Source organism: Haemorhous mexicanus, chromosome 5 (genome assembly GCF_027477595.1).
Source record: "Haemorhous mexicanus isolate bHaeMex1 chromosome 5, bHaeMex1.pri, whole genome shotgun sequence".
Lineage (NCBI taxonomy): Eukaryota > Metazoa > Chordata > Aves > Passeriformes > Fringillidae > Haemorhous > Haemorhous mexicanus.
Window position 1 is genome coordinate 42,328,334 of NC_082345.1, and position 13,938 is coordinate 42,342,271.

At 40.0% G+C, this 13,938-nt stretch overlaps 1 protein-coding gene across 3 annotated transcripts in view; it reads left to right on the forward strand.

The window, feature by feature from the left end:
• Positions 1-13,938, forward strand: part of GRIP1 (glutamate receptor interacting protein 1) — a 307,820-nt gene that overhangs the window by 260,529 nt on the left and 33,353 nt on the right. The window contains exons 9-14 of one of the 3 annotated variants that reach the window (XM_059846957.1): positions 182-351; positions 4,690-4,845; positions 5,573-5,725; positions 10,644-10,830; positions 12,169-12,314; positions 13,330-13,410. In XM_059846957.1, coding sequence (XP_059702940.1) covers positions 182-351; positions 4,690-4,845; positions 5,573-5,725; positions 10,644-10,830; positions 12,169-12,314; positions 13,330-13,410 — 893 coding nt within the window. Of the gene's footprint in view, positions 1-181; positions 352-4,689; positions 4,846-5,569; positions 5,726-10,643; positions 10,831-12,168; positions 12,315-13,329; positions 13,411-13,938 lie in introns of all 3 variants that reach the window. The other 2 variants (XM_059846958.1, XM_059846959.1) reach the window with 2 other exon arrangements.

Consider the following 13,938-nt stretch of genomic DNA (forward strand, 5'->3'; position numbering starts at 1 on the left):
GTTTTTAAGGTTTGTACTAATAGAGTTAAAGTCTGACCAGTGACAGTGCCTACAAAAAAGAAATGTCTCTCGAAAAAAAAGAACATGTTCATAGTTGTCATGACCAGTTTGAAGGCAGAAAAACTCGTTGTGCAAGCAAATAGCATACCTGATCATACCAAGTTTTTCCCCTTTTATATAGATGTGGTGCATTACATGTAGGAGACCATATTCTGTCCATTGATGGCACCAGCATGGAGTACTGTACACTGGCGGAAGCAACGCAGTTTTTGGCTAATGCAGCTGATAATGTCAAACTGGAGATCCTTCCCCACCACCAGACACGGCTAGCACTGAAAGGCCCAGAGCACGGTAAGAGGATCTGTAGCACCAAATACCTCTTTCTCTTTCTTTCTTGTGCTTTGCCTGCCCATGCTGAATGGTCACAGCTATCGCTGCAGTTATGTCTGTAAATGTTTTTTCAGCTCCCCACGTTATGCTTCTGCAGTTTCTGAGCAGCTCTGCGTTTTCTTGGTCTTAATGAACCCTCTGAGACTCCTATGGCCAGAGAGGGAAATGTTTTGCTAAGAAATACCTTTACAAACTTGCAAATGTACATAAAGACAGCCGTTGACTCTGCTGCTGCAATGGTTGGGGGTGCTACAAGATACTTCAGTAAATTAATCTCTACATTGGTTCTTAAATTTAGAGTGGGGAAGTAGTACCACAGCCAAATTATTTTCAGCATATGGATTTGATAGTTATAGTGAATTAATAACACCTGTTCTCCCCTAAGATATGTAAAGCCCTCCCTTATTTTCTCTTGTTAATGGCATTATTATTTATTGCCATCATCTTTAAAGTGCTTCTGAGATTGCTTCACAGGTTCACTGTCAGTGCTTATGAAAACTGTTTGGAAACAGTTTCCTAGATTGCAGACCTTTTCACTGCGATACTTATTTCATACCAATATGCTTGAATAGAATGGCTTTCCATTCTCAAATAAAATGTTTATAAAATGTCTTAGTGTTTGAAGATGGAGGCCTGTCTTGTCTTCTAACTAATTGTGAGAAAGTGGCTAATTCACAGTAATCCTTAAGTTTAAAATAGCACATGTTGATAGACATCAAAACAGTAACAAGGGTTATCAAATACACAGAGAATAGGTACATGTGTTGCAGCATGAACCAGTGGCTTAATTTTTCTGAGCCTGTGGTACTGTGCTTCTGCCTCTTCTAGATCAAGACAAGATTTCTGAGGTCTCGAAATGTCAGTGATGTAAATGTTCTGGGGCATCCATGCAATATCCAGGTTGTCCCTTGATAAGCAGGGTTCTAGACAGTTTCTGAGAATGGGGAATACTGAAGTAGTGAAGGAGGAGACGTTTGTTTCTCCTAGACCAGGGTGAACCAAATAACCTTTGCAATTACATGTTCTCCCTGTACTCAGTTCTTTCCCTTTTCTACTTAATCCACTTAGAGCCACAAGGAGCAGAGTGATACTGCACAAGCAGAATGAGTTGGAGCCCAAATTTGCAATGTACTTCCATTCCTTTCAGTTATGACAGTACATTGCAAACAAATCTTTCTTTTTCTTTTTTTTTTTTTTTTTTGGAGCAAAAGATATTTTGTCATGCAATTAATTTCTGGATTGTTAAAGAATTTTGAAGACTGTTTTTTTTGGGAAGGCAAATGCTGAAGCCAATGATTTGTGTAGATAATTGTATTACTTGAAGCAGTTGGTTTGTTAACCAGCATTTATAACAGATTGATGCTGTTAATGTTCTAGTAACCAGTGTAGATGCTTGGAAAAAGCAATGCCAGAGTTAAGAACTGTCTGTTACAAAATCATATCAAGTTTATCAGCAAAAGATAATATATACGAGCATCTTTTGGGGGAAAGTATCCCTAAAGTAACGAAGTTGCTTTCTTCAGTAAGGCAGAATAACTAGAATGTTTACAGACCATTCCAGTCCCTCACCAAGTGGTGCTACCATAATATCATGACCAATTCAAGATGTAACAAGCTTTATGGAAGCAAGTTCCCTCTTAGAAACAACCTTTTATCAGGTGTGGTATGACCTAGAGGCTGCAGAGAGTGAAAATCTCCCTTGCTATGTCTGGAATAAGCTGAGTCATTAGGGCTGTACCTGCTGAGCTCAGTTATTGGTCTTGTGGGAATATGTTAGGAATTTAAAACGGGCAGGAAAGTCAGTATATAAAATAAACTGAAATTTTAGCCCTAAAATAAAGTGAAGAGCTCTATAAAATACAGGATTCTTTTTCAGATTTTTTTTTCTTTATACTGTGCTGCTGACATTCATTTCTCTTGCTACCCCATAAGTTTTATGTTTACTATACACAGCCCTGTACTGGAAAAGCTGAAATTACCACTAAATTACTATGGTTACACACAAAAGGATTTTCTTTTACAGAACTTTTGTTGAATTGGGACTATCCTTCTACAAGCTGAGCAAACTGAATTTGTGTACTTCCCCACTTAGTAGGACATTTTTATCTCTAGTCTCGGTGTGAAAATAAAACATTAAGAAAAAATCTCAAGGACTGCCAGATAATTTCCTGCTGGAAGCAGTCTTTTTAATTAAACAAGGCTCACAGCAGCTTGAAAATAATGAAAATCCACCTGGCCACATTGTTCTTATCAGATTTTAATTTTTTCACTGTAGTTAAAGTTAAGAAATATCACTGTCTGTGCACATAATTGAAGAGCTGATTTCATCTGAGAAGACATGCTAAGTCTCTAAGACACATGAGGCCATGTCAGGCTGCTTCTGGTGTTTCCAGGACTTTTCTGGCTAACATGAGATTTTCCAAAGTCCCTGAGGGTGGTGGTTCCAGTGGGTGAGGAACCCAAGGGGCACAGTCCCAGCCTGGTGCTGACATTGCACCCCTACCTTACTTTTGATATCTGATATTGGGGTGTTGGGGCAAAAAATAATTCTTTTGATTCAGCTACATGCCAGGGCACAGTGTTCACATGGAGGGATGCAACTCCAGGGCAATCTGACTGAAGACACAGGGCCAGGTCAGGCAGCTCCAGGGCCTGCAGGGTCTCCACCACTCCACCAGGCTGCAGGGACATGGTGAGCCCCTGTGGTCCCCTTTTGCTGTCCCTTCCCTGGTGTGCACTCCATAGATCCCCCTGTAGAGATGGGCATCACTCCTGAGTCAGAAGGGGTAGTACAGTCAGGCAATTGGCACAGCAGTGCTCATGTAATACAAAGTGAAACCAAAGGACAGCTTTCCTTCTGCCAGAGCACAGGGCTTGCTGTAGTGGCTGCCCTTCCCCCCCCAGTTTTGTTTCATGGAATAAGATATGAACACAAGGTGTAAGTCCAACCTAAATGCTCAAGGTTTTGGGCTCCTGTTAAAGGCCAGCATGGGGACAGACACATCTGCAGCCATTTTAGGTATAGCAGGTAGCAGAGGGACACAGGTAATACAGCTCATGGGACAAAGACAGCAAACTCTGTTTTCTAGAAACAGATTTAAAAACAGGTTTAGATTAGATATTAGGAAGAAATTCTTCACTGTGAGGGTGGTGAAGCACTGGGACAGGTTACCCAGAGAAGCTGTGGCAGCCTCATCCCTGGAAGTGTTGAAGGCCAGGTTGGAAGGGGCCCTGAGCCACCTGGTCCAGTGAAAGATGTCCCTTTCCATGGTAGCAGGGTTCAAACAAGATGGTTAAGGTCCTTCCAAACCCAAACTGTTCCATGATTCTGTAGTATGGGTGAATCCTTTGGTGTTGTAAGACAAAAAATTCAGTGAATACTTCCCAGTTTGAATTGTGCCTTTATGGTTCACCAGGGATACAGACATGCTGAATTTAATGATGAATAGACTGTATTTAATCAAGGGAGACATTAATCCCTTTCCTTTAAGATTTGACAACTGAAATGCTTCCCATTCCCTTAGTAAATACCAGTCTTCACTTTTGACACGTAGAACTCACAATTAAATAATTAAATATGGTCTCAAATTTCATCCAGTGAAGGATCATTTTAAAGTTTTGAAGATCAAGTTAAAAAAAAAAAAACAACACAAAAACCACAAAACAAAAATACAAAATTGCAAATCCAGCTAATCAATAAGACCTCCTTTCTTTATTAACCAGGTTTCAGAATAGAGTTTTCCTGCTGCTGGCATTGGGAAGTCATTTACTGCACAGAATAGCATAATGCCAGCAATAGATTGTGGCAAAATTAAAATGTCAATACAGTAAATTGAAATGGCAGGGAAGCATCTCCATTCTAGGCAGTGCCATGTAAAGTTTCTGGTTGGTCTTTTCAAAATAGATTAATGCAAGGAGAGAGTTATTAACCTTCAGTTAGTGGTCATATGTAGTATCTCAGTATTTTCTGAGAAAGTTTGCAATCTTAGCCCCTAAGCCAGAAGGAGATTAGAAATTGAGTCAGTAATCATAATTTTTGAAACAAATATAAAAAAGAAAAAAACTCAATCAGAAACACTTTTTCTGAGAAAAAAATTATTTCTGCTCCTCAAGTTAGACCCTCCCGATAAGAAGACAAGACCAGGTTATTTTTATTTTATTTTATTTTTCAATTTGTTTTCTTTCTTTCACTTCTGGTTTTTTTTTGGGTTTTTTTTTTTTTTTGTGCAATTCAGTTACTTTTACCTCTTCTCTGGTCCTTTTGTTTTCTGATTTTCCATCATCCCTTCATGCGGGCAGTGAAGGTTGAAAGGAGCAACAGACAACTTCCCTGGGATTCGTGTGCCAGCAGCCAGAGCAGCCTCCTCACCTACCACCATTATAACACCTACCACCCTGACCATTGCAGGATGCCAGCCTTGAAATTCCAGAAAGCGCCTCCTCAAAAAAGCCTTCGTAATGTTCCACATCTTTTCCTGCTGACATTCTCACTTCTCCTCTTCTTCTTCGTCCTCCTCCTCTCTCTTCTTCCTCCTCCCTCCCTTCTTTCACTCATACTTTTCCCATTTCAGGCTCTAAAACCTTTTCAGTTTTACGGATGCTACACTTTTTCATAGCCATGCTAAGGTTATTTCTGACATTTTGCACCTTTTCTTCTCTGTAACAAAGCAGCCTTTGTAGACAGAAAAAGGCTTGAAAATTCTGAATGAATCAGCTCTTCTTCTCTGTATGAGTAGACCATTGGATCGGAAAAGTGTATATAAAGCATGATTTTTGAATGCAAAGCATTGCTTACAAATCTTTGTCAGAAATCACCTACTACAAAAAGGCATTTCTAAAATCAGTGTATCTAGATATATTGATTTGCATTAGTTTGGGGATATTGAAAAGTTTACTTTCCCATGGTTTTCCTAAAGTAAGTTGTATACTATGAGTATATCTTTTGCGTCTACGTTGTCTTTGTTAGCTTCCAGCAAGTGTTGTCATGAAATGCTGGCTTACTTTTTCCTAGGGTCACCTGTGTGGTTTAATGTCTCTGTTATTGGAAATGCACAAAGCATTCCCGTGCATCATACACAGCCTATACATAAAATGTTTGATTCATTGATGAGTTACAGGCATGTGCCGCGCTCTTCTGTGAAGACTGAGTGCTGTATGCCAAGTGTTTGATTTCTTACAGCAGCTCTGGTGTCTTCATCCTTCTCTCCTACCTCCATGAGTGCATACAGCCTGAGTTCCCTGAACATGGGGACCTTACCTCGCAGCCTCTACTCCACCAGCCCACGTGGGACAATGATGAGGCGGAGGATGAAAAAGAAGGACTTCAAAAGCTCCTGTAGGTGGTAACTGCATTTGCTCAAAAATGTGCAGTGAATGAATGGATGAAGGAGGGGGAAGATGCAGAAAAAAAGTTGCACAGTACCTTAATTAATACACATGTATTCTAGACAGGAGAGTTTCTGGTAGATTTAGGAAACATAAGGGTAAAAATATTTGTCCGATGCTAAAATGAGATGAGGAGATGCTATGCAGCATAACTATCTCATCTGAAATTTATAAAGGAATGTTTTCTTCAGACAGTGCTGGAAGAGTTTGTTATACCATTACTGAAGTGATTTTAAAATTCCTTTTTTAATTCTTCCAGTGTCCATTAGGGAATAGAATTCATAGCTGAGTAGTCAAAAGCAGATTGCTGGTAAGCTCAAGCAGCTGTCACATTAGGGAAGGCAGAGCTTACCATGGCACCTGCTAGGTAGTTCTAATGTTTACATCTACACTACGACCTGTACAGTTATCTTGGTGAGGGAGAGCAAGTAACAGTGGAGACTAAATAGCCTCATTTGACCACTCTCTGGGACTCAAAGCATGGATTGCCTATGAGTCAGTCCTTTCCCAAGCCAGAACAGATCTATTCAGGTTGTTCCATTTTGCATATTGCTAAGCATTCACTAGGCTGGAAAGAGTGTGGCTGTGTCAGTGCATTTTTTCCCAGTCTCCATGAGAGTGCCACCTCGCTTTGGTTTGTCTGTCTTTGTGCAATCCACAGCTGCTCAGTTCCTCCAGAGCAGGGAGGTGAGAACTGCTCTGTAAATCATTTGCTCTAGATAACAATGCTCAGAAGTCTGCTCTGAAAGAACTGAGCTGCTGCACATTGCAGCACTGCTGCTGTGTTTTAAAGATTCCCCATGGTCATAGTAAAACCAGAGCAAACCAGCAGCTTCCAAGGCCAATCACTACAGAATTGTGAGAATACATTAGAGAGGAACTGAGGTTTTGCTTTCTTGCAGTTTTTGTTGCTTGCTTGTTCTTATTTCTTCTGTAAAGCACATATTTTTTGCATAACATTTGCCTGTAAGTGCATTTTTTTTGTTTTTAATTCCATCAGCCATTTTTCACAGCTCATCTATTGACATGTTAGCTTCTAATGCATTCTTTCGGGTCGTGGGGGGACTCTGTGTCTGTCATGCTATGGTGTCAGTAGAGGTCCAGTTTTTACATGTTCTCCTCTGCACGTGAGAAGCAGTAGTAGTGTTACACTAGTAGTAATTGATTTGAATAGTAAAATCAATGCAAATAATTGTTCATGAATTGTGCTACATTTTAGCTGTTCAACAAAGGATGAAATCCTCAAAGCTAATCCTGTTATGGATCTTGGACACAGCTGTAACTTGCGTTGTTAAATTTTTCAGATATTTTTCCTTCAAGGAAGCCTTGTCTGTGTTATCTTGAAAGACTCAAAACAAGGCCAGTGATGTGGCATTTAAGTGGAACAGTCACACAAGTACTGCAGCCCACCTAAAAGATTTTTCAAGTCAGAAGGCCCTGGGGATGACAAGCTGCTATGAGTAAACAGATCTCTAGATAGGAGAAGTTAGGACAAGGCTTAGTTGTGCAGTAGTTGATTACCCATTTGCATTGTGAGGTCTTGATATAGAGCATTACAAAATACCTGAAACTGGCCCCATCACTGAGTGGTCAATGCCTCATCACAACCTGTGACTACATCAACAACCCTGAACTGGAACTGGCTGTGGAGGAATTGGCTGGCCAGCCAGACTTGTTTGCTCTTTTAGTGAGTTTGCTTGTCAACCCATGCAGAGTTCCTTACTCTGTTAGTAGACTTATACCCATACTTGTGACAGCAGAAACAGCCAGCTTAAGAGACCCACACTGCTCTGAATGTTCTGCAATGGACGAGGATAGAGAATGTCCAGTCCTGTACCTTTCCACTATCCGTCAACAAGACTTGGAAAACCTCTCCCTTTGTGGGAGACTCGTGAGAACCATGTAGATTGACTGCTGTGCTTTTTGTGGAAAAGGAGTAGCACAGTCTTCAATTTTAGTGGGATTTTTTTTTCTTTGATCCAATTGGATCATTTGAGAGTTTTATGAAGGTAAATTTTAATAAATCTTTTAGAATGTTACTTGGGAATAAAAATACATAGGTTGCTATAAAGTTTACATTGCCAATTATTTAAGAATATTTGCACAACATAATGTGGTCATGGCATAATTCATGAAGATGAAGTGTGATGGCACTGGGGGTTACAAGACTTATATGGTCATGATTTAACAATCATTGCATTAGCAGATCTTTCCAAATATGTGGCTGTAAAAATAGAGGGCATGCCCTGCTGCCACAAGCCTTTTTTTTTTTGCCACTTGTTTTCAGGTTTTATTCTTCCTCTGCTTTTGTTTGTTTGTTTGTTTTGTTTTGTTTTGTTTAAGGTGTGGGATTCATTGTGGAAACACTTAGATTATTATTTCATTAAAGTTTAAATCCTGAAGTATTTTGTAATAGGTCCCTATTAGTGGTTGGAAAGGAGACATAATTTATACCAATTTACCAGGATTGCATATGTGGTAAAAGTTTGAGAGGCTTTTAGACATGCACAGGTGCTCTTTTCTCAACAGCTATCAGGAGGAATTGCGAACATTTTTCAATTTCTTGTGGGTCAGAGTGGGAGACTGGAGGCATAATAATCCATAGATGCACCTTGAAGCACATCTTGTTCTGCTTCTTGTATAACTGCAGGCATAAAAGTAACAAGTACATAATCTTCAAATTCATGATCATGATTTACATGACTACAGAGCATATAGCAAACCAGCCCCCAGGAATGTTGCTAAGAGTTAGATGAGAACTATACAAGTATGCTGGAATGTACCCCTAGCAATAGCAACCAATGTTCACTGGACCTACAAACACATCCATGTCCCCTTTTTAAACCAACAGTGCTGCTTCCTGGCCTGTAAAAATTCTAATCCACCAAGGAGCCAAAATATGTCGCTGTTTCCTGCTACAGTTACTGCTGAGTTACAAACCCCAACATGCTCCAAGTCATGGGTTTGGGTACCTGTGACATTTTACAGAGAGATCTTAGGAGATAGCCATTGTTACATGATTAGGAAAGGATAATTTTCATCTCTGAAGGGTTTTTTTGTTCCTCTTCCTCTTTCCTTTTCTTTCGGAGTGGAAAGAGTTCCTAATCGTCATACTTAAGCGTCAACATCATCAAAATGTTTATCAGAGTGAGTTTTAAATCCCACAGATAGTGACTTAATTTTCCAATGTGAATTAAAACTTATACTGTCCTGAAAGTCGAAATAAACTTCATGAGATATTTAGGTTCCTGGTAGGACATTATAAAAAGAGTAAGAAAGTTACAGAGTCAACTAGATACCTGCTGCATGGAGGGAATAGAGACATAAGCAATGGGAAATAGAGATGAAGTTAACAAGTAATTGTTACATGACCTTTAAGAGAGGGAAAATTGAACTTTCCTTTGCCCTAAATTGTTTCTAGAAGGTGTCTTAGGTATTATATTAATTTATTTTGTTTTGTTATATTTTAGCCTTTGCAGCAATGAGGGCTGGAGAAACCTATTTCTCAGATGCAGTAAATGCTAAAGCTGATGGAAGTTTCTAAGAACAGATTTTTAGTATTTGCATTTGTGTATAAGCATGTCTTATTGAGTGCAGATAAAAGAAAGAGTAAGAAGGAAGCTGTTGAGTATCTGAAATGATGCACAATTCTTAGAAAGAAAACTTAAAACAAGATGTGAGGAAAAATTCACAGTTATTTGGAAGAGACAGTTTTACAGTGGGAAGGAACTTTGCTAGGAGAAAACAGAAACTTGTGAGTTTTTTGGCAAGTGAAAATTTTGCAAAGAACTGTCATTGCCTCATCAATCAGATTTCTACTAACTGATATAGATCAAAAGTCTAATGCTTGCAGCCCCATAGTGTGAGAAAATACTTATATAACCTCTGAATCTTTTTACAGTTGTGCTAATATTATCTATAGTGTCAAAAATTGTTCCCCACATCTAAGAGAAAAAAAAAAAAAAGAACAGGTAAACTATCCCTCAAATAAACTATGAAATTTTACCTAATTCTTAGCAGACATGTGTATGACATGAAAGGGAATAGTTTGTCACTGGGGGAATTCAAACCATAATACAATAGACATTTAGACAGAGGTCAGGGAGGCAAAGGTGCAGTCCCTCCTTTCACAAGTAATTGTATTGAAACTCAGTGTTGTTTTTGTCTTGATCTGTACTGCAGCCTTTTAGAAAAAGTGTGAGTAAAGCAGGGGAACAGAAGTAGCTGCCTGAGTTTCTCATAGAAGGGTCCCCCAGTGGCTTTGAGAGGCCCCACAGAACCTTTTTTCTCACAATCCCTTGAGATACACTGGTTGCCAAAACAGGGTGGTTTGTTCAACTTCCTTACATTCCCCAGTTAGCCTGACAAATTGCTGACTTATGGTAAACATGTACAAGAAGAGGGCATCCTTACTTGTGAGCAAGCCTGATCCATGTGCTTTGTTGCTAACAAGAATGAATTGCTGTGAGATGTTCAAAAGAGGAATGTGCCTGAATAACAGGTGGGCTTGTGCCTCCAGTTGCCTTAGTTCCTCTTGAAGGTCGGCTTATCCATGCCTCCAACCTAATGCAAACAGAATTCAAGGATGTCCTGAGATTTTTGGAGTGGGGATATCAAACACATTTATTTTACTCAGAACAAGAACTATCTTTTTGCATTCCAGCATACAGCCAGATGTTTTCTATTATCTTATATGCCATAACTGTTTATACTGTTTATACATAATAAATGTATAAACTCTAGCCTAAATTGACATTTAAAGAGACATTTCATTGACTAGATTTATTGTAAAGAACAATTTTCTCAAAAAGCAATGGAACTTCTACTGTATATGAATGTCTTTCCTCCTGGTCTGCTCTGTTTTATAGTGTCTTTAGCCTCTAGCAGTGTTGGTTTGGCTGGGCAGGTCGTCCACACAGAAACCACAGAAGTGGTGCTGACAGCTGACCCCGTAGTGGGGTTTGGGATCCAGCTCCAGGGCAGTGTGTTTGCTACTGAGACCTTGTCCTCCCCACCTCTCATTTCCTACATCGAGGCCGACAGTCCGGCGGAAAGGTGAGGCTCTTTCATTGACTGCGGAATACGTGCGGTGAGCGTTCCTCGGCTGCTTCCTGCTCTCCTTCCCTTTGTGACACATTGCAGGGCCTTGCTCGGTGGAGTGGGGCAAGTAATACACTTTCTGTCCTGACAGTGGCGTTTCCTGCACTTGATCAGCTATAAAAGAATGACAAGTACCAGTGTTCTGACCGTACAGAGTCCTCCAAAAGGAGACTGGAAGCTATATTAATGCAAAACAAAACAAAAAACTCAGAAAAATCAGTGAAGTCAAAATAGTGATAATTGAGCGTGCCAAGGGAAAGCTATATCCAGCTCTGTTCAGCTTTGGTACAGAATCAAATCTTAGAGAGTACCAGAATTTTGACTTACTAATTATTTCAATTACTTTTTTATGCTTACATATGTGTTTAATCATGTTATGAGAATGATAGCAGCTGCACAGACAAGCACCATGTACCATTTCACCTGCAGTCCAGGGTCAGAGGCACAGATGATGTCCATGGGTGGGGTGGAAGCATGAAGACCCCTCTTCCTGGGTCCCAGCACCTGGAGGGCATGACCCATGCTGGGAGTGCTGGATAGTGTCATGGTGCAAAGGGGCAGCAGCTTCTGTGCCCTAGCTAGCTTGTTGAGCTGCTATGCCATAATTATCCTGCAAGGTCTGGTTGAAGGTGTTTGATCAGGTAGGTCATATCAGAAACTGCGTGGCCAGCCAAACCAGGGCAGTGATCCTGTCCCTGTGCTTGGCACTGGTGAGGCCACACCTCAGGGGCTGTGTTTAGTTCTGACCTCCTCTTTATATGAAAGACATGGAGGTGCTGGAGTGTGCCCAGATAAAGGCAATGGAGCCGGGGAACGGTCTGGAGAACTCTAAGGAGCAGCTGAGGGAGCTGGGGGCGTTTAATCTGGAGGAGAGGAGGCTCGAGAGGAGCCTTATAGCTCCCCACAGGAGCTATCTGAAAACAGGATGTAGCCAGGTGGGGATTGGTCTCTTCTCTCAGATAACACACAACAGGACAGGAGGAAATGGCCTCAAGTTCTTCCAGGGTAGGTTTAGATTGAATATTAGGAAACATTCCTTCAGTGAAAAAGGTTGTCAAGGACTGGAACAGACTGCCCAGGGAAAAAGTTCAGACTCAATTCGTGATGGTATTTAAAAGACATGTAAATATGGCAAATCAACACGGAAAGGGTGGACTTGCCAGTGCTGGGTTAATGGCAAGGCTCAGTGATCTTAAAGCCTTTTCCCAGCCTAAATGATTCTGTGATTCTATGACACTGCTGGTTCTGGTAACATGCACATCTGATGATTGTTTTGTATTGTTTTGTACCAAGGTGTGGGGTGCTGCAAATAGGAGACAGAATAGTGTCAATAAATGGTATCCCTACGGAAGACAGCACATTTGATGAGGCCAATCAACTGCTCAGAGACTCCTCTATCACCAACAAGGTCACTTTGGAAATAGAATTTGATGTTGCAGGTATGAATGTCCTGTTATTCTGTCTGGCAAGAAAAATGAAGGAATAAATCCCAAGTACATTGCAAGTGTTAGGAATCTGAGGTAGAGGTTTTCTTCTCACATCTACACCATTCAGTTTTCAAGTGACTTATTTGAAATGTGGTTTCTTGTACAGCTTTCTCATTTCACACAGCCCTGCAGCCTACTTCTGAAAGCAAATAGAAATGGCAGGTCCTGTAGTAAGATCTGGTGACTGTCTCTCCTCTGAGTTATTTCCAGACATTTTTCTGGCCTGAGATAGAAGTGTTCTGCTAAACAGAGACAAATCCTCTACAGGCTAAATAATAAAATGTTTCACAAGACAGAAAAGTATTAAAAAGGGTGGATAAACAAAAAAACTCTTGAGGTGTTTCACTTACGGTATCTCTAAATAAAATAATAGCAAATTAATTAATAAAGGCCAGAAGAATCACTGATAATTTTTCTGGTGAGTATTATTACTAATGGCATTTTTTTATTCTGTAATGTGTTTAAGCATACAGAATATACCCATGAAATCACAAACTGTGATTATCAAGTACACATTATGTGTGTGCACCACTGGATTAGTTTTCTTCCCACTAGATGTTAAACATGGCAGTTACCTTAGTGGACAGTTAAAAATAAGTGTTAGTCCTGCAGCAACAAAGGTTAGAAATCCTTACGACTCAATCTCCTGTCCTTTTAATTAAAAGCTGTCTGCCAGCAGTAAAATTTTCCCATGTGCTCACAGAACTTGCATATGAGCTAAAATCCTGCAGTCTCAGCTGGCTGCTGGCCCATGCAATCTCCACAAATTCAGTTAAACCTTAAAAAAAATTGAGTAACCGTGAAATTACCAGTAGGGTTATAAATCATACCTCTTTCATTTTAGCACCCATGTTTCATCCCTGCCTTGGGACTCTGCTGTGCCTTCATCAACGTGCATGCATAGTTCCATGCTCGTGGAATTGCTGTGCCTTATAAATTATCTAACATTTTAAATATTTTTTTATAGAATCAGTTATACCAAGCAGTGGAACATTTCATGTGAAACTACCAAAGAAGCATAATGTGGAACTTGGCATCACCATAAGTTGTAAGTGCAAGGGCTTATTTTTCAGACCACATTTATGGCATAATCGGCAGATTACAGCTACGGACTAACATTTCTTTTGGTATAAACTTATTTTTCCTTTTTCTAGCTTATTTTACTGCTTTTTCTCTTTTGAAATACTGTTCTGTAATATCTTTATACTCCCCTTCAAGTAGTTAACAAAGCCAGAAGTTTGCCAAATCTAATGTTTGACTTACTCCTTCACATTCATAGTACATATTTCACTCCTAATATAGTTTTATTTAAAAAAAAAAAAAAAGGAAAAAAAGATATCAGCAGAATTATGTCCATGCAAAAGTATTTCCATAGCTGGGAAGTTTATAGCAGAGTCTGTCATGGTCCCTGACAGGCTCCTGAACAGAACCCCACTGAAGGGTCTCACAGACATGAGGATCCACATACCTAGGGTTATTTTCTGCTTCAGAACCCAGGTACATCCTCAGTCTCTAGACCTTTTGGGCAGTCCTGAATGTGCAGCTCAATTTCCCTTTTCACTGGGGATTGCAGAGA